Genomic DNA, 20,644 nt, shown 5'->3' with positions numbered 1-20,644 from the left:
GTTTGAGGCTAGACTACAGAGAGATTTGTCAAGGAGTTTAGATTTCTTCTCTTGCCTTCTCCCCATCTCAGACTCTCCAGCATGAAGGGAGAAGAGGTAGGTGGGAGGAGCCTAAGAAAATTGGAGGGTGTGAACAGACCACAAAGCCCCTCCCAATTTAATGGTCTGTGAATGGATCTAGCTGTGTAAAGACTTTAGAGTCCCACCCCCACCCTGACTTCGCTCAGGAAAAAACTGAATTGCCCCTGGTCACAGCAGCTTGGCAGCAGTGGGACCTTAATAAGCTAGGACCTGGGGACTTGACTTTGCTGAATTCCGGTAGCATCAGCCTATGGTTGAGGTCTAGGGCAGGGCCAGGGGTTGGCAGGGCTTAGCTAGGGGATGGGACTAGGTGGGGCAAGGGGTGGGGCCAGGGCGGGCTGAGAGGGGAGGGAGGTTTGTGGCTTTTCTAGAGCCCGGCCCTGCCTCTGAGCCTCATTAGATAGAGGAAGGATCTCGGGGTGAGGCTTGCTGACCTGCTCTCTCCTAACGGTGAGGGCTAAGGGCGACTTCTCCCTTCCACGACATCTCAACTGGAACCAGGTGATTCTTCCTTTCCATTCCCCTAGGCAGACACTTAATTGTGGGCCTACTATGCATGGAAGGGCAGCATTAGCTTAGCATTCATATTACTCCATGATAAGGGCATTACAGAGCTGAGGAAGGAGAATCCAGGAAGACTTCCTAAAAGAGGCAGCACCTGAGCTAGGCCTTGTTGGGAGGGTATGGAGGAATTCAGGAGGAGGGCATTCATTCCAAGGAGGCTCAGAAGCCTTTGAGTGGGCCTCTATAAGGGAGGGAGACCTGGTTTGGCTGAGGCAGGGGTGGCATGAGGGAGCACCGAGATGCATTCAGGATGGAGAAGTAAGTTAGGGCCAGTGAAAGGTCTTGAATGCCAGGCTTAGGAAATTGCATTTCTCCTTGAGGGCCCTGGAAGAGCTATGGAGAGTGGCTTAGCTAACTAAGCAAGGATTTGTCTGAGCTAGGCTCTCCTAAAGTGACTGATACCTGTGTGAGAAGGGTTTAAAAGCACAGGGGTTACCTAGGGGGCTGTAATAAGAAGAGGTTAGGGGATGGATTAGATAGGAGGTTCGACAGACAGGACTTGGTTCCTGACTAAATGTGGGGAGAAGGGAGGCTGAGGACAACCCTGGACCCAGGCCCCCGGCTTGTTCTGTGTGTGTGTGTGTGTGTGTGTGTGTGTGTGTGTGTGTGTGTGTGTGTGTGTGTCCCTTCTCTGGGCCTCTGTTTGTTTAGAAACAGGTAGAGAGATTTAGATGTGGAAAGGAACTCAGAGGTTGTCTAGTCCAACCCATTCATTTTACAGACGAGGAAACTGAGGCACGGGGAGGTTAAGTGACTTGTACAACATCACACAGGTAGTAAGAGGTGAAATTCAAATCCAGGTCATCCAACTCCAAAGCTTGGGCCCAGCTGAGCTTGATAGACATTAAAAGCCCTTCCAGGTGTAACAGACTGAGTCCAGGAGGCCCAGCGTGCTTAGATCAAGGAACCCTCTCTGGACTGTAGAGGAGAGAAAACTACAGAGCAGTGAAGGCAAGGGGGAAGCTTGTTAGTGGGAAGACTTCACCTGGTATTTTTCATCTCCATCTCTGGTTGACTTTTCAGAACAACCCCATCCTCAGCACTTTCTCTGGCTTCCTCCAGGGAAGGCCAGGAAGCCCCTAGCTGGGCAGAGCCTGGTGTGTCTGAGGCTATTGCTCCCCTGCTCCCACTCCCCATCCCCTCCTTGATCTGGGGCCTTTGCTCATACTTGGCCTAGCCTAGGGAGCATCACTCAAGCCCTAAGCCCCTTCTCCTAGACAGCTGAGCTAATTTTAGCCTCTAGGCCACCAAGAGGATTATCCCCCATCTGGAAAACTTGAAGGGAAAGCTGTGGAGGGATCAGCCTGTTCTGAGGCCCACCTTTTGTCTTCTCCAAGGACCCTCTGCCTGGCAGAAATTGGGCCTCCTACCAGATTTGTAAGGGAGAAAGCCAATGGTGGCACTGGCCCCCTGGACCAACCAATCCCCAGGAGCCAACCTGGAGCTATGGCTCTCAATGTAATTGTACTCTGCCACCAATGTATGATCTTGGGCACCCTTAGGCCAACACCCCATCTACCTTCTAAATTCCTTCTTAGGTCTGACATTCTCAGTTGCAATATCCCTCTGTTATCCTAGGTTGTAAGGTCTCTTCTCTGTTTCTGACATTCTGTCTTCTAAGAGTTCTACTATATCTGCTGTGCTGTAGTCTCAGTTTTGCCATTTGTAAAATAAGGGGGTCAGACTTCCCTCAAGGTCCCTGGTATCTATGGCATTCTCCTTTTCCAAAATCAATGATCCGTGTACATTGATTCTCAGTTAACCAGAGTTTTTGATTAACCAACACATGCTCTCCCTTGCCAATACTGTGTCCTCTCCCTCTTGGGATGTTTCCAGTAAAAATCCTTGGCCTTTTGCCCCCAGGATGCTGAGCGACCTGTATGAGTGGTTTTGGAAAGATGAGTACTGGTTCCCTCCTGGGTACTCATGGGCCGACACGGAGGATTCAGATGGGGTCACCTACCCGCACCCCAGGGACCTGCTGGCATCCATTCCCATAGCATTGGTCTTAACGGTCATCAGATTTGGCTTTGAGAGGTAAGTCAGCTGTGGGCTTTCTTCCCTATCTGGGCACCTACGGGCAAAAAAAAACCCCAAGACCTTCATATCTGCCAACAACCCTCATGGCATACCAACCAACTAGAGCCAACCTGTTTATAAATCCTGTCTCTTCTTGGGCTAGTCACTTAACCTCTGGAGCCTTAGTTTCTCATCTCCCAAATGGATTGTTCTTTTTCTTTTTGTTTTGGTGAGGCAGTTGGGGTTATGTGACTTGCCCAGGGTCACACAGCTAGTAATTGTTAAGTATCTGAGGCCAGATTTGAGCTCAGGTCCTCCTGAACCCAGGGCCGGTGCTCTATCCACTGTGCCACCCAGCTGCCCCCAAATGCATTATTCTTACATGCTGTGCTGACCTTATTGGGCTGTCATGGAGAAAGGAGTACTGAAGGGAGAGTTGTCATCCTTTCTATATCTTTTTTTTTTTTAGTGAGGTAATTAGGGTTAAGTGACTTGCAATTAGGGTCACACAGCTAGTAAGTGTTAAGTGTCTGAGGCTGGATTTGAACTCAGGTCCTCCTGACTCCAGGGCCGGTGCTCTATTCACTGTGCCACCTAGCTGCCCCCCTTTCTATATCTTGTCTTATATCTTCCTGTCCTCATCGCAGACTGGGCCAAAAGAGGGTGTTTTTAATAGGACCAAGACGATCATCTTTAAGCTCCAGAGGGGCAGTTTGTCAGTTTTCCAGGTTCTCACCTGAGCTAACAGTGCCCCTATCCCCACCTCCCCAGGACAGCCAGCCAGCCAGCCAGCCTGGTATATCCATGCCATTCACTGCAAAGGAATCAAATCCAGCATGGGGACTGCAAAGCAAACTTTCATAAAACAGGTCCTATTTTCTCATTGACTTCCATTATAAAAACAGAGAAGGGTTTACCGTGTAAACAGAGGCCCGTAAATTTACAACTGATATAAGAATGAATACTTTCCAAGAAAATGTTAATAATTGTCCACAAGGGCTCTGTGTTGTATTCAGGTCCTTCTCTGGTAATTCATTGTAGTGTAGTAGGAGGCCCTTGGTTTTTATAGGCTGTGCCGACGTAGGGCAAGCTTTGGCTTGCCCCCTGAGCTAGAAAAGGTCTTTGGGCACAGGTTGAGATGCTGTCCAAAGACTAGGCCATAAGAAGGTCAGAGAGGTTCATCATCAAAGAGTTAGCCCTCAGGGGATGGATTTGTCTTTCAGGTCTTTGGCAACCTATTCAAAACAAACCTGATCCTTACACAAGTCCCCACTGTCTGTCAGTCATTGGGATAACACCTTCCCTGATCCAATCAAACATTTATTGAGTTGAATTATTACAGAAAACTAAGTCAGAGAGAGATTCTGAAAGAATCATTTGGGCAATTGCTGGGTGCCTCAGTGGATAGGGCGGGATTTGGAGTTAGACCCAATTCATCCTTCAGATAATTACCAACTGGTGTGACTCTAAAACAAGTCACTTAAACTCAGCTGCTATAAAATGGGGGTGGTAACTGCACCTACCTCACAGGGGGGTTGTGAAAATCAAGTGAATCAACCTGTAAATCATATTGTAAACTTTAAAGCCCTGTATAAATGCCAGCTATCATCATTATTGTTATTGCTGTCATTCATATTGCTCTTATATTTATTTGAGAGGATGGGATGGACTTAAATGACCTCTGAAATCTTTTGCAACTTAGGAGAATTCAAGAGAGAGAGATGGATGTTGATATCTTATCCCTCTTCTAGACTGGGGCTCTAAAGTATGTATGTCTATCCCCAGCACTGAGCATCAGGCCTTACATACAATAGGCACTTAATAAATGCTTGCTGAAATTGAGAAGAGGAAAATTTTGCTCTTTGCCTGTGGTCCAGCATCTCAGGGGGCTCTTCTGATTAAGAACCCATTTGCAGGGATGCTCCTTTATCCTTCCCAACATCCCACAGTTCTGCTCAGATTTATCACCCTGCATTTCCCCCTGCTCCTCCTTCCCTGTGCCTCATATAGCCTCTTCACGTTCCCCCCACACTCCATCTCCTGCAGGCTGTATGAGTTAGCTGGGGTGGGCCAGTTGATGGGCAGGAGTTGACAAAAACAGCTCCCAAAGGATCAGAGATGGGGAAGAAGGGTTTTGGGGTACTCGCATCCTCCTGTCTCTTCTCTTAGGGTCATCGCAATGCCCCTGAGCAGGGCTTTGGGCGTGCGTGATCGACTCAGGGTCAAGGCTGCCCCCAACCCCATCCTGGAGGCCTTTTTCCGGACCCACAATAAGGATCCAAAAGAGGTGAGCAGATCGCAGGATTGGATGCCATTGAGGATCCCTGGACGCCTAATTCTTCCAATCCCCTTTGGGAGTTGCCGTTGCCCTGTGGGAAATCCCTGCCCTTCATTGGTTCATTAGAAGGGTTAAGTGCCCGGTATGGACTCAGCCTGTTAAGGGCTAAAATTCTAGCTAAACTGTCTAAAATATCTAATGAGTGGTCGCCAATAAATTATAAGCTTTAGCAAGAGTTAGACTTTTAAGCATTTATTAAGGAGAATAAGAATTTGGTAAAGAGAGAGAAAAAGGCCTAGATTCCTGTCTATTAAAGGGAGAGCACATTTCTAACTCCGCTCTCCACCAGAGTCCAAAGGGAAGAGCCTGAGACCGAGCGCCAGTCTCTTCCTTCCTCCTCCCACTAGCCCGCGTCACTTCCTGACGCCAAAGAAAAGACTCCTGGTCTTGCCCTCAAAAACCTTCGCTTCATGGGTGGAACTCTTCTACAGTAAGTCTCCAGCAGGTGGCGTCATTCCAGTCGTTACAAGCCTCAGGTGGATCTAAGTACCAAGATCTCCCAGTCTCTAACATCAGAGAGAACTAGGAGTCCAAGAGACTTGTACTAATTCCAGTCTTCCACCAATTGCCTGGATGACTTGAAACAAGTCGATTCAACTCTCTGGGCCTGTTTTTTCATTTGTAAAACTAGCAGGGAGAAAAGGGTTTGACCTGAAAATTCTTCTCAAGGGGATTCCTTGAAGGGAGATTTCCCCTGCATGTGTGGCTGCTCCAACCTCCATTTCCCTCCTTCTTGGGTGTGACTTGGGCGATGCTTTATTTTGGGGACTTGCCCTCCCTGGTAAGGGAGGAGGCAGCTCCATTAATCCTGATCCCAAAGACCAGTCCCCTGTCCCTCAAGCTCTCTGGTGTAGTCCTCACCAGGATCTCTGAGGTTCCAGGTTTCCTTGGCGGGGGGGGCAGAGTGACAACTCAAGAAGGAGGAGGGTAGTGTCCTGAGTGAACCTGAGGGAGAGGCTATTTTCCTCACTATCACTGGGGGCTTAGGTCTTCCCTTTTCTCCCCTTTCTTCTGTCCCCAGGCTCAGCTAAGTCACCTGGCCAATCAGTGCGGCCTCTCTGTGAGGCAGGCCCAGCGCTGGTTCCGACGTCGGAGAAACCAGGAGCGACCGTTACTAAGCAAGAAATTCTGTGAAGCCTGGTAAGCTCAGGAGGGCCTAGGGGTGTGTTGTCCATGAAAGGGAGCCAGGCTGAGGTCTGGGGTGGGGGGCGTGCCTCATCAGGAAACCAGGGGCCCTATTTTTTTAGCCTGTCTGACCTCCCCCTGGCAATAGCCCTTTCTCTCCATCCCCTCCTTCATCTCTCCCACCCCTGGACTGGGGCTCCCCAAACTTAGTCCGTATTCTATTCTGTATTTTCAGTTGGAGATTTTTATTTTACTTCTCTTCTTTCTTTGGAGGCTTCCTCGTGCTCTACAATGTGAGTATGTCCTCTCCCATCCTCACCACAGATTCCTCTGTCCCCCTCTTTTTCTCATCCCTTCTTCCACCTCCTCTTCCTTTCCTCTTCTGGACCTCATCTCTTCCATTATCTTCTTCATCCCCATCCTTTTTATCCCTCCCCTTCATTCTCTTCCTCCTCTGTCTTCCATCTCTCCCCCTTTGACCTCTTATCTTCTCCATCCATCCCTTCCTTCTTTGTTCCCTCCTCCTCACATATTCTTCATCCCTCTCCTTTCTACTCAGCCCCATTCTTTCTGTTCCACCACCCTCTCCATCCACATATTCTTCATTTCCCTTTATTTTTCTTCCCATTCCTTCCTCTCTCATCCCCTCCATTCCCATCCTTTCTGTCTCTCCCCAATCTTTCAATCCCTTTATGACCTGTACACTTCATCCGTCTCCTCCCATTCTCTTATACTTTCTTGTCATCTCAATTCTCATCTTCATCCTTCTCCCTGACCCTCCATTCCACTCCATTCTATCCCCCTCTTCCCTTTTTATCCATCTCCCTCTGTCCTCCTTGACCATTACATTGTTGCTCCTTCCCCCCTCATTGTTCACCATTCTCCCTCCAAGTCTTTGAGAGTCAGGGGGATGCCAGCCTGGTCACAGCTTCTCTAGGGGCCCTGTAGCTTAACCGGCCAGCATGTCAGATAGGGACCCATACAAAAGACAGAGGCAAGGACAATGGGGATCGAGGTCATTCCTGTAATGGAAAGAGGTAGAGAACCAGGCATGATGTTGTCAGGGGGTCAATTTATGGGACCATTCATTGTGCTAAGAACTGGAGATACAAATACAAGCCAAAAGACAGTTCTTACCCTCAAGGAGCTTATAGTCTAATGAGAGAAGACATACAAGAGGGAACTAAAAAGTTGGTTGGGAATGAAGGTTGGAAGTCGGAAAGGAGGGAGTTGTTGAAGTCCAGAGAGTCAGAATCATAGCCAGGAGGAGAATAAACATTCCCCAGTCACCATCTGTTGCCAGAGTCAGTCAAACAAGCATTTGTTAAGTGTTTACTATGTACCTAGCACTGTACTAAGAGCTGAAGATACAAAGAAAGGCAAAAGCTTTTAAGGAGTTCCCATTCTAATGAAGGAGACTTCATGCAAACAGCTGTATATAAGCAAGACATACACAGGGTCAGCTGGAGGCATCTCAGAGAGAAGGCACTGGGATTGTAGCTGAGGTTTGAAGGAAGCCATGGGGGAGAGCCAGTGAAGATGCCCTGGGAGACGGAGCATCTTGTTCAAAGAACAGCAAGGAAGCTGGCGTCACTGGATCATAGAGTGTTTGGAGGCAAGAAAAGGAAGGACTGGAAAGGTAGAAAGGGGTCAGGTTTTGAAAGGCTTTGGAAGTCAAACAGAGGATTTTATATTTGATCCTAGAGGTAATAGGGAGCCATTGGAGTTTATCAAGTAGGTCAAACGCATGGTTAGAACTTTGCTTTAGGAGGGAGGGGGGGGATGAGAGCAGGAGGCAGGCATCAGACCTCCTCTCAGATCAGATTTTTCCCAACAGGTTTGACTGACCTTGTCACAACCTGGGAGAATGAAGAATGGGGAGGCCAAGATGGTGGCAGAACATTCTATCTGTTAAGTGGGGAGATCATTTCTGTTGAGTGCTTGGAGTTCCCTGGGGGCAGCCCCAAAGTTACAGGCCAAAGCTATTTCCTGTAGGGCTTGGAAATGCTGAGAGTAGTTTCCTGAAACTTGTTCCGTGTTTATCTTCCAGGAAACATGGTTGTGGGAGCCCAAGACATGCTGGGACAGATACCCCTTCCAGGTGAGCAGCCCAAGAACAAGGTTGGGTGGCAGAGATGCCCAGTAAAACGGGTCTTGGAGCTAAAGCAGAATCTCAGAAAAGTTGGATGGGATCTTGAAGGCCATTTAGTTGAATCCAATCCTAAACCAGAATTCCCCCTCTATACAGGAGGAATCCATTACCTCCTGTGGCCTCCCATTTTACTTTAAGACATCTCTGGGGCAGCTAGGTGGCACAGTGGATAGAGCACCAGCCCTGGAGTCAGGAGGACATGAGTTCAGGTCTGGCCTCAGACACTTGGCAATTGCTAGCTGTGTGACCCTGGGCAAGTCACTTAACCCCAATTGCCTCACAAAAAACAAAACAAAACAAAAACAAACAAAAAAGACATCTCTGATTATTAGGAGGTCTTTCCCAGCAGCAAGCCTAAGTCTGCCCTAAATCCTACAACTTCAAACCATTGCTTTTCTAACTTCTTCCCTCTGGGGGTCAAGGGGGACAACTGTAATGCTTTGTGCATATGCCCTTCAAATACCTAACTACTGTTATTATGTTCCACTGACATCCCCCATCTCTTCTCCTTACTAAGCATCTCCAGTCAACAGATCCTTATATGACATGATTTCAACATAATCTTGATCACCCTCCAGGAGTCCTTTTAGTTTATCAATGTTCTCCTGAAAATGTGGTACCCAAAACTGAATATGATATTCTAACTGGGGCCCTGGGCTGAGTACAGTGACCTATCACCTCACTAGTCCCCCAAAACTAATCTCTGTGCACCCTAATATATCATTAACTTTCTGGGCTGTTAATTCATCTTGTACCCAGTAAACAGCCTAGATCTCCTTCAGATGATTTGCTATCTAGCCACCCCATCCCCTCTTTACCTGTGAAGCTAATTTAAACCTCTGTCAGACTTTACATTATTGCTATTAAATTTGGCCAAATATTCTAACCTGTCCGAAACTTTTTAAATCCTGACCATCATTCAGTGTGTTAGCTATTCCTCCCTTCCCTTCTTCCTACCATCTGCACGTTTATGAGCCTGCAATCTATGGATTTGTCAAAATGAGTGATTTTTTTTTTTTAAATAAAATTTCAGCGGTGTACAGCAAAGCACAGGTCTTTGGGGTATCCCATTGAAGACTTCCATACAAGTCGATATTGAACTAGTAATGATTAATCTTTGGACTGAATTATTTAACCAGTCATGAATCCATTTTGTCTTTTTCCACAAGCGTGAAATGATGGATTTTTTTTTTTCTAAATGCTTGCCTAGAATCTGGGTATACCCTATCAGAGGCATTCCCCAATTTTCCAGTCTTGTAACCCTTTCATTAAAGGAAATGAGGTTACTGTGTCATGATTTGACTTAGATGGGGACAGATCTCTGGAGTCCTCTGTGCCTTCTGCAAAGCAGGTACAAGGTAGCATCCTTAGCCCCATGAAATAGTTCTGTCTTCTTTAGCTCTGTATCCAGCCCATGTCATCTAACCATATCATTTCTTTGACCCTCAGCCTCTGCAGCCTGCCATGTACTGGTGGTACCTCCTTGAACTTGGCTTTTATCTCTCCTTGCTGCTGACTATACCCTTTGATGTTAAGAGGAAGGTGAGTTTGGGGGAAGCCCAGGCAGAGGGGAAAGGTCCCATTCCTTTAGTTTGATGGAGAGGCCTAACTTTTTATACCTGGCTTCCAAGGGAAAGTATCAAGTTTGGCTTAGGGTTTGAAGGCCATTGCTGGAGACCATGCACAGGGACTTGGCCCATGGGAGCAGATAGGGCAGACCCGGTCAGCCAAAGCTCAGCATGTTCTGCCAGAGCCTGGGCAAGGGATTCCAGGGCCTCATGTGCCAATTTTAGTACCTTCCTTCCAGAACTCAGGGAAACCTAGCCTGCCAACCTCTCACTGAATCTTCACCATCCCCTCTCCAACTCTTTCCCAATTCCTACCATGTTGTTTTCTCTTTTCTTCTTGCTCTCTTCTTTTCATGTATTCTTCCTGTCCTCTTTGGGTCACCTGAAGTCTATCTGATGACCCATGGCAGACCTGGGCCTCTTCACATTGGGTGCTTAGAAGGGAGGGTCTGACCCTAGGCACAGACTTGGCCGGCTGTAGCCCCTGAGAAGTCTCTAAAGTCCTATTGTGACAGCTGCCTTCCTCTTCCCAGGACTTAAAGGAGCAGGTCATCCATCACTTTGTCACTGTCATCTTGATCGGATTCTCTTATTCCGCCAATCTCCTGCGCATTGGTACCTTGGTGTTACTGCTACATGACATATCTGACATTCTCATGGAGGTGAGTAAACAAGGCATGGATCTCTTGTCTGACCTTCCAGGCCCTACACCAAGTGTCTGTGTTAACAGATAGAGGTGCATGACTTACAGAAAGGGCTGTGGGCAAGGCTGTGTTAGAACCAGCTCAAACCAGCTCCTGAGCTAAATTTTCAGGGTGAGCATTTACATCTCAGAAACTGGCAAACAGTCTAGAACAGGGCTTGATTTATTGTCTGTTGATTGTCCAGACCTGAGAAAGTGATAGAGAAAATTTTAATAATGTAGATTAAACTTAATTATGTTGTATGTACTACCCCCTCACCCAAGCTGGTTATTAAACCTTTACCAGGGAGGGGAGGGGAGGGGAAAAAAAAACCAACACACATTTACCAGCACACCCCCAGCTGCAGGGAAATGAGATCTCTTCCCACCCCCAACCCCACAGGCTCAGAGACAGTTGGAGCCTCCAGTCTAAAAAACAGCAGGAATGTTCAGGGAGTACTGGCCTCAGAGATCCTGCCTCTACCATTTTGTCAACTGTGTGACCTTGGCCAACTGACCCAACTCCCTTCATTCATTTTCTTCATTGGGAATTCTAGTACCAGGGAGATGTTAGCCCCCACTGTACTCTGCCCTAGTCAGAACACATCTAGAGCTTATATTTGGTTGTTCACGTACCACTGTAAGGAGAACACTGGCAAAACATAGATCATTCATTTGCAGGATAATAAATGGACTCTAGATCATGATTTTTGAGTATTGATTGAAGGAATTGGGAATCTTTAATCTGGAGAAGAGAAGGCTTAGGGGGGGACTTGATAGTTACCTTCAAGAGTCTGAAAAGCCATCGTGTGGAAGAAAGAATAGACTTGTTCTCAGCCCCAGAGGGCAGAACTGAGAACATTGAGAAGAAAATTGTAAAGACATAGATTTAGGTTTGAGGCCAGGAAAAACTTCCTAACAATAAGAGCTGTCCAACAGTATAATGGATGGATGTATTGGGAAGTGAAGAGTTTCTCCCTCATCGGTGGTCTTCAAGCAAAAACTCCTAGTTGGGGATGTCCTAGGGATTCTTGGTAAGCTATAGGTTAGGCTCAATGGCCACTGAGGTCCTGTCAGATTCTAAGACTCTGATTCTCTCAAATAATTTACTGTAAAAAGATCACAGCATATGGAGTCAGAAAACCTGGGCTTTAGTCCCAGGGTGGGGAAGAGGAGGTGAAGATCAAATGAGATAATGGATATAAAACACTTTGCAAACCTTTAAAGCACTGGATAATTGTAGAGCTAAATGGGAATGTATTAATGGAGGAGTGTGGAGGTCCCAGTGGAGTGTTCCTAAGGTCAGCCTGAGCCCAAGGAAGTTTTGTGCTTGGGGAAGCAGAATTATGGCCCCAGAGAAGGCCATGGAATTTCCCCAAAATCTCTCACCTTGATGGCAATCCATTAATTAGGCTTCCTGCTCAGCCCTCCTATAGTTGTGGCCTACCTTTCTATTTTTTTCTTTTGTATTTATCAATACAAAAAAATTTTGTGTTGATATCTTGTTATGTCTCATTCAGTAGTGAATGTATCCTTCCCCTTCCCCTGTCCAGAGAGCCACCCCTTGCAACAAAGAAATATTTAAAAAGCAGTTCAGCAGAATTAATTTTTAAAAATTAATTTAATTAAATTTTAATTGGGGCAGCTAGGTGGCACAGTGGATAGAGCACTTGCCTTGGATTCAGGAGGACCTGAGTTCAAATCCAGCTTCAGACACTTAACACTTACTAGCTGTGTGACCCTGGGCAAGTCACTTAACCCATATTGCCTCACTTTAAAAAAAAAATTTTTAATTGATATTCAATTTTAATTAATTTATTTAAAACATCAACCATACTTGACAATACAGTATACGCCGTGTTCCATACTCCTGGTCCCACATCACTGCCCAGAAGGGAGGGACGTCCGTTTTCTCATCTCTCCTCTTAGCTGTTAATTACACAGTGTTCAGTTTGGGTTTTTTGTTCTTTCCATTAATATTATTGTAGTCATAGTGTGTGGTTTTTTCCTGGCTCTTTGTATCTGTTTATATAAGTATGCCTGTGTTTCTCTGGATTTTTCATATTCATCATTTATTATGTCACAGTAATAGTCCCTTTACAGTCATGTACTGCTATTTGTTTAGCCATCCCCCAGTCGACAAGAAAATATTTTGTTTCCTCTCCTTTGCTCCCACAAAAAGTATTATTGTAAATATTTTGGTATATATGAGACTTTTCTCTCTATCCCTTCTGAGGTATTTGCCTAGCAAATGAGATCATAGCAGTGGGAACGTGGATTTCAATCTGAAAGGAACCTCAGGGGTCACCTATTCAAACACCTTTATTTTAGAAATGAGAAAACTAAGGTTCCAGAGAGGTAATCTGCCCCAAATTATATAAGCAGTAGGGAGAAAGAACAAAAAGGCAAAGTAAATATTTGAACCTGGGTCATCTGACTCCAAAGCCCTTGCTTTTCCCCCCCATTCCATACTGGTTGTCTGTGTCAGCGAGTACTTTTTATTTGGGGGTGGCGCAGGGCAGTGAGGGTTAAGTGACTTGCTCAGGGTCACACAGCTAGTAAGTGTCAAGTGTCTGAGGCTGCATTTGAACTCAGGTCCTCCTGAATCCAGGGCCGGCACTTTATTCACTGCGCCACCTACCTACCTCTGAGCGAGTATTTTTTTAGAATAAGTTTAAATTGCTTTCCAAAATAGTTGAATCAGTTCAGAGTTCCACTCAGTGTGCCTGTTTTCCGGTAGCCCTTCCAACACTTACTGTTACTATTTTTTGTCATCTATGACAATTTGATGGGTATAAGGTAAAACTTTTTAAGTTTTCATTTGAATTTCTCTTTTTTTAGAGGAAGAGGTTTATCTGGGGTGTGTGGTGTGTGTGTGGTGTGGTGTGTGTGTGGTGTGGCGTGTGTGTGGTGTGGCGTGTGTGTGGTGTGGCGTGTGTGTGGTGTGGCGTGTGTGTGGTGTGGCGTGTGGTGTGGCGTGTGGTGTGGTGTGGTGTGGTGTGTGGTGTGTGTGTGGTGTGTGGTGTGTGTGTGGTGTGGTGTGTGTGGGGTGTGGTGTGGTGTGTGGTGTGGTGTGTGTGGGGTGTGGTGTGTGTGTGTGTGTGTGTGTGTGTGTGGGGTGTGGTGTGTGTGGGGTGTGGTGTGTGGGGTGTGTGGGGTGTGGTGTGTGGGGTGTGGTGTGTGTGGGGTGTGTGTGGTGTGGGGTGTGTGGTGTGTGTGTGTGTGTGTGTGTGTGTGTGTGTGTGTGTATGCACAAAATTAATGCAGGATAATTTGGGAGGGAAAACATTAGCAGCAGTCCCTGTTCTGCTAAATAAAATTTGTTACACAACTCAACTAGGTCCTCATTGCTGCTAGGCAATCCTACTGTACCTCCTTTATTGACTTACTATCCCACTTACCACAGTGGCTATTGAATTTTTCTTGTTAGTGATTTGGGATAATCTTTCATCTAGTTATTAGCAGTTTGCAGTTCTTCTGAGAACAGTTTGTTCATAGTCATTTGCCACTTATTCATTAGGAAATAGCTTCTTATCTTAAATATTTGTATTAATTCCCCATACATCCTACATATTAGAGATACTTGATGCAAAGATGTTTTTTTCCAATCAAAAATTTCCCTCCTTATCCTACTTGCATTGATTCTTTTAGTGTAAACGCTTTGCACAAATCTGTTATCTTTTATGATTACTTCTGTCCGTTGTTTTGTTTTTACATATGCATGTTGAGTATATTGTGGGAAATGGTATAAGATGTTGGCTCATACTGCTTTCCAGATTTCTGAGCAGTTATTGCCAAGTCAGAATTCTTCCATAAGTAATTTATCTTCTTGGCTTTATCCAGCCACTAGGTGATTGATTGCATTTGATTGCTTCTGATTCTCAGCTAGTCTGTTTCACTGATCTTTTTTCAGTTTTTTAAGCAGTAAAAGTAGCTTTCATGATCACTGCTTTATGGTATAATTTGAAGTCTGGAAATGTTTTACCCCCTTCATTCCCACTTTTACCCATTATTTTCCTTGAGATTCTGGACTTTTTGTTTTTCCAAAATAAATTCATTTCATATAGTTGTTAATAGTTTCCATTTCTTCTGAGAACAGAAGAATTGTGCTTAGTTTCATAAAGTAGTAAATTAATATAGCACTAAATCTGTCAATTAATTTAGTACCAAACGAAATATTTGTAAAGTGCTTAGCATGGTGCTTGGTACACAGTAGACATTTAATAAGTGCTTGTTTCCCTATTGTCATTTTTATTATATTGGTGTGGCCAATTTCAATACTTTTAAGAGCCCTTCTAGTTGTAATATTCCATGATCCTTCGATATGTAGTGAATCTTTATCAGGTGGGTAGTAGAGGCAGCATCAAGGCATATAAATCTGTACACCTGGGCCTTTGATCCTGTCTCTAGCCTCCTACCTTTGGACCAGGTTTTGTCAGTTCTCTCATATCTGTTTCCAAGGCAGTTAGGTGACACAGCATGATGGACCTGAGGTCAAAAAAGATCAGAGTTCAAATCCAGCCTCACTTACTTGCTGTGTGACCCTGAACAAGTCACCTCACCTCTACTTTCCTCAGTTTAGTCATCTGTAAAATGGGGTTAATAACAGCACCTACCTCCTGGGGTTATTGTGAGGCTCAAATGAGATAATATTTGTAAAGTGCTTAGTGATGTGCCTGGCACATAGTTGGTGCTTAATAAACATTCTTTTCCCACTCATATGGCTACTGATCTAATTCAGGTCCTCATTGCCTCCAGCCTGGACTATGGACTATCACAGTACCTCCTGATTGGTCATTGTGACGGTTGTTGTTCATTTGTTTCAGTTGTGTCCAACTCTTCATGACCCCATTTGGGGTTTTCTTGGCAGACATATATTTCCTTCTCCAGCTCATTTTACAGATGAGGAAACTGAGGCAAACAAGGTTAGGTGACTTGCCCAGGGTCACACAGCTAGTAGGTGTCCAAGGTCAGATTTGAACTCAGGAAGATGAATCTTCCTGACTCCAGGCCAAGTACTTGTTTAAGGTCTCCTTGTCTTCAGATCTTTCCCCACTCCAATCCATTCTCCACATTGTAATATTTCTGAAACACAGGTCTAACCATTTAACCTACCTACTTGAGAAGATTCAGTAGCTTCCTATTAACCCTGGGATCAAAGATTCTTCATGTTCATCAGAGCTTCTCTGTTTAGCATTTAAAGCCCTTTCTTCACAGCCTAGCTTAGGCATACTTCTCCAGCTTGATCACACATTCCTCCCTTTCACATACTCTCCAGTCCAGCCAAACAGGCCTTTGCAGTGCTTCTCATGCATGGTGGTGATCGATCCCCCTCTCATCTCCTTACTTTTACATCTCCCATGCCTAGAATGCTTTCCCTCTTATTTCTACCTCTTCAAATATTGAGTTTCCTTAAATATTTAGCTCAAAGGCCACCTTCTACATGAGGTCTTTTTTAATTCCTCCCAACTGCTGTTTAACTATAATTTCTACATACCTGTATGTGTACCAATTATGTCCCCTAAGCTCCTTGAGAACAGAAACTGGGTTTTTTTCCCTTTGTATCCCCAGAACAATGCTTGACATATAGCAAGCACTTACTAAATGCTTAATGATTAATTGAACAGAAGGTAAGACTGGAGGGAATGGAGCAGGGTAGGTGTTAACTCAGGAAACCTGCAGAGAAGCTCTATAAAAGTAGGCAAGGTAGCTTAGTAAATCTGCAGAAGACAAATTCAGCAGAGGTCAGGGTCCCTAAAGAGGTGTGCAATAATGCTCTCGACTTTACACTGTGGGGGAGGTGTGGCTAGGCTCTGAAAATACCCAGGGGATTTTGGTGGAAGGCAGGCTCAGTATGAATCAGTAGCGGGATACAGAAGCCCCAGAGAGGGTAATGTGATATGGAAAAGCCCAGTTTCCAGAATGGGAGAGGTAACAGTTCCTCTGGGCTTTTTCCCTTGGCCAGACCACATCTTGAGCGTGGTATGTACAGTGTTGGGAAGAGACATTTGTAGAAGGGAGCAAACGCATCTCCGGAACTAACGAATCGTAGAGTTCCTGGCCAAGGATGGCTGGGATGTCAAATGGATCATGGCAAACACGAATCAAATGAAGGAGTTAGAAGACTTGATAAAAAGTGGTCGCTTGTTCAGGGTGGCTTAAGAAACGAGACCTCAGAACGATGAGGGAAAGTTTCCGAGCAGACTTCGGCCTGAGGATCAGAGCTCTCTGAAATTAGAAATGGGCTGTCCCCAGGGAAGCAGGAAGTTTTCATCTTCTGAGGTGTTCGAGTGGAACTTGGAAAATCAAGTCATCGTCAAGTTCTAAAGGGGATTCCTGGTCCAGTATGGGCTGGACCAGACGCCCTCTGCGGCCCCTCCCAAATCTTGAGATGAGATGATTCTAAAATTCTCTCTCTTTCTCTCTCTCTCCCCTCCCCTCCCAGGCCTGTAAAATGTTTAATTATGCACAACGGAGGCTTATCTGTGACACACTCTTCGTCATCTTTGCCCTGGTGTTCATCGTCAGCCGGCTCATTCTCTTCCCAACCAAGTGAGCCTGGTCTCGAGAGATGGGGTGAGGTGGGCGTAGGGGGACTTAGTGTGAGACCTGGGGTCCCAAACCCTTCTTCAGGATCTTCTGCTGCCCCCAAAGAGAAGGTGTGGCTCTTGCCTGATGAGAGCTGCTCGTGGGGGAGAGGGGTGGTGCAGAGCAGGGCCCTGGTCGGACCAGAAGGGTCTTCAGGATGCTATTACCCAGTATCTTGGGCTTTCTGTTCCATCCCCTCCCATTTCTGGGAGGAATGAAGACTCCGACAACCAAGACTTATCTAGTGCCCGAGCCCCGACCGAGAGAGTCGGAGGGGTCTCCTGGAGCCCTAGCCCCACCATGACCCAAGTTCCTCTCTCTCCTGCAGAATTCTCTACACCACCTACTATGATTCCATGATCAAATTTCAGCCCTTCTTTGGATACTATTTCTTCAATGCCCTCCTCATGGTTCTCCAGGTCCTGCATGTCTTCTGGTCTGGCCTCATCCTCCGGATGGTCTACAAGTTTCTTTTAGCTGGCAGGGTATGTACGGGTCTGGAGCCGGGCTCTGTCCCTGGCCTTTGTCCCTGATGCTCTAGAGTCTAGTGAACCTCCTGTGTAGGCCCATTTCAGACAGAGCAGGGGCAAGTGAACAAGGAACCTGGTCCCTGGGAACCATGAGCTCAGGGGTGTCTGGGTGGTGGGCAAAGCAGAGTCTCGGGCCCGCAGGCACCCAGGTGGTCCAGGCAAGGAGTCTCCTCCCAAGTCCTTGACGTTCTCCCTTCCCTGTTCTCTATCTCTCTTCTCATCTTTCCCCATTTCTCTGCTTGTCTCTCCTGATTCTTTTCTCCATCTCTGTCTTTCCTCATGCTTGTGTCTCTTTTGTTCCCTTTGTCTCCACTCCCCCCTTCTTTTGTGATCTGTTCTTCTCTCCCCATCTCTGTTCCTCCTCATCCTTTCCCCCTCTCTCTCCCCTCTCTCATTCCTCTTGGTGCCTCCCTTCTTGGCCTCTGGTTTTCAGATGCAGAATGACATCAGGAGTGACTTGGAAGAACAGAACACAAGTGATGAGCAGCCCGAGGCACCCCGACAGAAGAACGGGAGGCTCCAGCCCATTGACAAAACAGACACTTGTAACCTTCCCCGGGCTAGGGTTGCTCGGGGGGCTGAGCCCAGCCAGCTGGCCAATGGGCACACCCCTGCGACATAGCCCGGCTCGGCTCGGGGGCCATCAGATGGTCTGACTCAGGGATGACACCTGAATGACTAATCTGCAGACTGTCTGAGGACTCGGTTGTCATGGGGGATCTCCTAGAATGTGAGGGAGCACGGACTCTATAGGCCCGGACTAGGACCCTTTACTTGTTTCTCCATCTCATCTCTGTCCCCACCTCTGCTGGACTTGAGGGAGGAAGAAGAAAGAGAGAATCTCGGCAGAAGAATTGGGGGTGGGCTTAATGATCTTTCTCCTGAAGAGCCTTTACCCTGAGCCAGTGCCCCTGGACTGGCTGTTAAGGCTTTAGAAAGCCAGGGTGATGGGGGGTACGAGGGGAAGGCTCTTTTTCTGCTGTGCAGGTACCCCTGAGGAGAAAGCTGAGGGACCCCTTCGAGGACCCTTCCACCACCCCCTCAGGGCCGCCCTACATCCCCAGGGAGGCTCAGAAGGAGCAGGCTTCTTCCTGAGCCAATGAGAGGGACCTGGGCTTCTAGGCCTGGGTCTGGATTGGGCTGACCATCCTCAGCCCTCTCTCCCTATCCCAGCCTGAAGCCTCACCTCCACAACCTCGAGAGAACAGGGAAGCCCATTCAGGATAGGGATGGTGGGGTGCATTCTGGGTTTTCCCAGACCCAGAGAGGGAACAATAAAACTTGAATGGAGTAGTTTTCACTGTCTCTGAGATTCCAGCCTCTTTCATTCATTGCTCACTCTTCCAGACTCTTCCTCTATGATGGTCTAGTCAGAGTCCTAAAATGACAGAACTGGAGGGCTTCTATTGGAAGTCCTGCTTCAGCAGCAACATCCCCATCAGCGTAGGATCATTCAACTTTTGTTTGGATACCTGCCATGATGGGGAGCTCACTGTCTATGGGGACAGCTCATTCTTTTTGTAGAGCAGCTGTTATTGCTAAGAATTTAAACGCTCTTCCCTCCAAGTCCATATCTCCCCCACCCCCATGGATAGCAATGGAGTCGGAGAAGCTTTTTCGTGGACTTCAGTTTGGGACAATTTGACCCCAAGCCAAACCAGGCAATGATATCTAGGACTCCTTGTTTGCAGCAGAGGCCCCCCCCACCCTTTCCTTTACCTCCACAATCCAGACATCCAAAATTGAAAACTGAATACATGTGGAGATCAATGATTCCCTTAGCTCTCAGCATTCTGGCCTGCAGTAGAAGCACTGGTGGGGAGGAGGTGAGTCTCTAACATGGGATTATGAATGGGGAGTAGGAAAGGAACTCCAGGCTGGGGCTAAGGACCTGGAGAGACATCCCCCTGGTAGTCTAAGCCCCACAGCAACACTTCGTAGGGCCACAAGCATTTGGAAAAGGGACCTTTGATTTCATCTAGTCCAACCCCTTCATTTTACAGATGGGGGAAAATGAGGCAGGGAGGGAGGAGGCTCATCCCACATCACACACTGGTAAACAGCCATGCCAGTATTTGTCTGGATCTTCTAGCTCCATAGGCAGTGTACTTGATAATACACCACGCTCAGGGCGGCTAGGTGGCGCAGTGGATAAAGCACCAGCCCTGGATTCAGGAGTACCTGAGTTCAAATCCTGCCTCAGACACTTAACACTTACTAGCTGTGTGACCCTGGGCAAGTCACTTAACTCCAATTGCCTCACTAAAAAAAAAAAAAAATAATACAACACGCTCCCAGTCTCCTCCCTCATCTATCTCAGCAATTGAGACTACTGGCTGCCCCCACTCATTTCCTCTCCTACCTGGTCCCTGCTGAACAGGAAGGAAGGAAGGAAGGGCTTCCCAGGTGGTCTCTGCCCCCTTTTTTTTTTTTTGCAGGACAATGAGGGTTAAGTGACTTGGCCCAGGGCCATACAGCTAGTAAGTGTCAAGTGTCTTAGGCTGGATTTGAACTCAGGACCTTCTGAATCCAGGGCCAGTGCTTTATCCACTGTGCCACCTAGCTGCCCTTCTGCTCATTTTTGACAAAAGATAGAGAAGGGAAAGAGTTTGGCTCCCAACCCCCACATCTTTCACTCAAGAACCAATGGGGAGAGGCTCTGTCCTGGATGTGCTAGTGGTTCGTGTTTGTGCAAAGGAACGAACCCAGGTCCAGCTAGGTTTGAGATCAAGCAGGCTGGCTTTGGGCAGTTGTGAGCAGCCAGACCAAGAGTGGGTTGGGAGGGTCTCCCAATGGAGGGAGCAGAGGGAATGGAATGAAGCATGGGAATCCAGAAAGGGAGACATGACCTGCCTCACCTCCCTAATTGTACCTGCCCCTGAAAAAGAGGAGTCAGAAGACCCAGATTTGAATAGTGAGGTACCAGCTTAGCCAGCTAGAAGCCCCAACCTAGTCCTCCCAGGGCGAGGGGAGCCCTCTTTCCAGGACTGTCTCCCA

General features: G+C 46.8%; 1 protein-coding gene across 3 annotated transcripts in view; it reads left to right on the top strand.

Annotated features, from left to right (window-relative positions):
- The window catches only part of LOC122734424 (ceramide synthase 4-like), a 58,848-nt gene extending 39,896 nt beyond the window's left edge, over positions 1 to 18,952 (top strand). For 2 of the 3 annotated variants that reach the window (XM_043975252.1, XM_043975250.1), the window contains 10 exons: positions 2,509 to 2,682; positions 4,834 to 4,951; positions 6,024 to 6,142; positions 6,363 to 6,420; positions 8,178 to 8,228; positions 9,729 to 9,821; positions 10,381 to 10,509; positions 16,975 to 17,081; positions 17,446 to 17,602; positions 18,081 to 18,952. In XM_043975252.1, coding sequence (XP_043831187.1) covers positions 2,510 to 2,682; positions 4,834 to 4,951; positions 6,024 to 6,142; positions 6,363 to 6,420; positions 8,178 to 8,228; positions 9,729 to 9,821; positions 10,381 to 10,509; positions 16,975 to 17,081; positions 17,446 to 17,602; positions 18,081 to 18,269 — 1,194 coding nt within the window. In that variant the 5' untranslated portion in view covers position 2,509 and the 3' untranslated portion in view covers positions 18,270 to 18,952. Of the gene's footprint in view, positions 1 to 476; positions 583 to 2,508; positions 2,683 to 4,833; positions 4,952 to 6,023; positions 6,143 to 6,362; positions 6,421 to 8,177; positions 8,229 to 9,728; positions 9,822 to 10,380; positions 10,510 to 16,974; positions 17,082 to 17,445; positions 17,603 to 18,080 lie in introns of those variants that run through there. The other variant, XM_043975253.1, reaches the window with a different exon arrangement.
- Positions 18,953 to 20,644: the final 1,692 nt, after the last annotated feature.

This window comes from Dromiciops gliroides, chromosome 1 (genome assembly GCF_019393635.1).
Source record: "Dromiciops gliroides isolate mDroGli1 chromosome 1, mDroGli1.pri, whole genome shotgun sequence".
NCBI classification, from domain to species: domain Eukaryota; kingdom Metazoa; phylum Chordata; class Mammalia; order Microbiotheria; family Microbiotheriidae; genus Dromiciops; species Dromiciops gliroides.
This window is presented reverse-complemented; position numbering and strand designations above follow the sequence as displayed.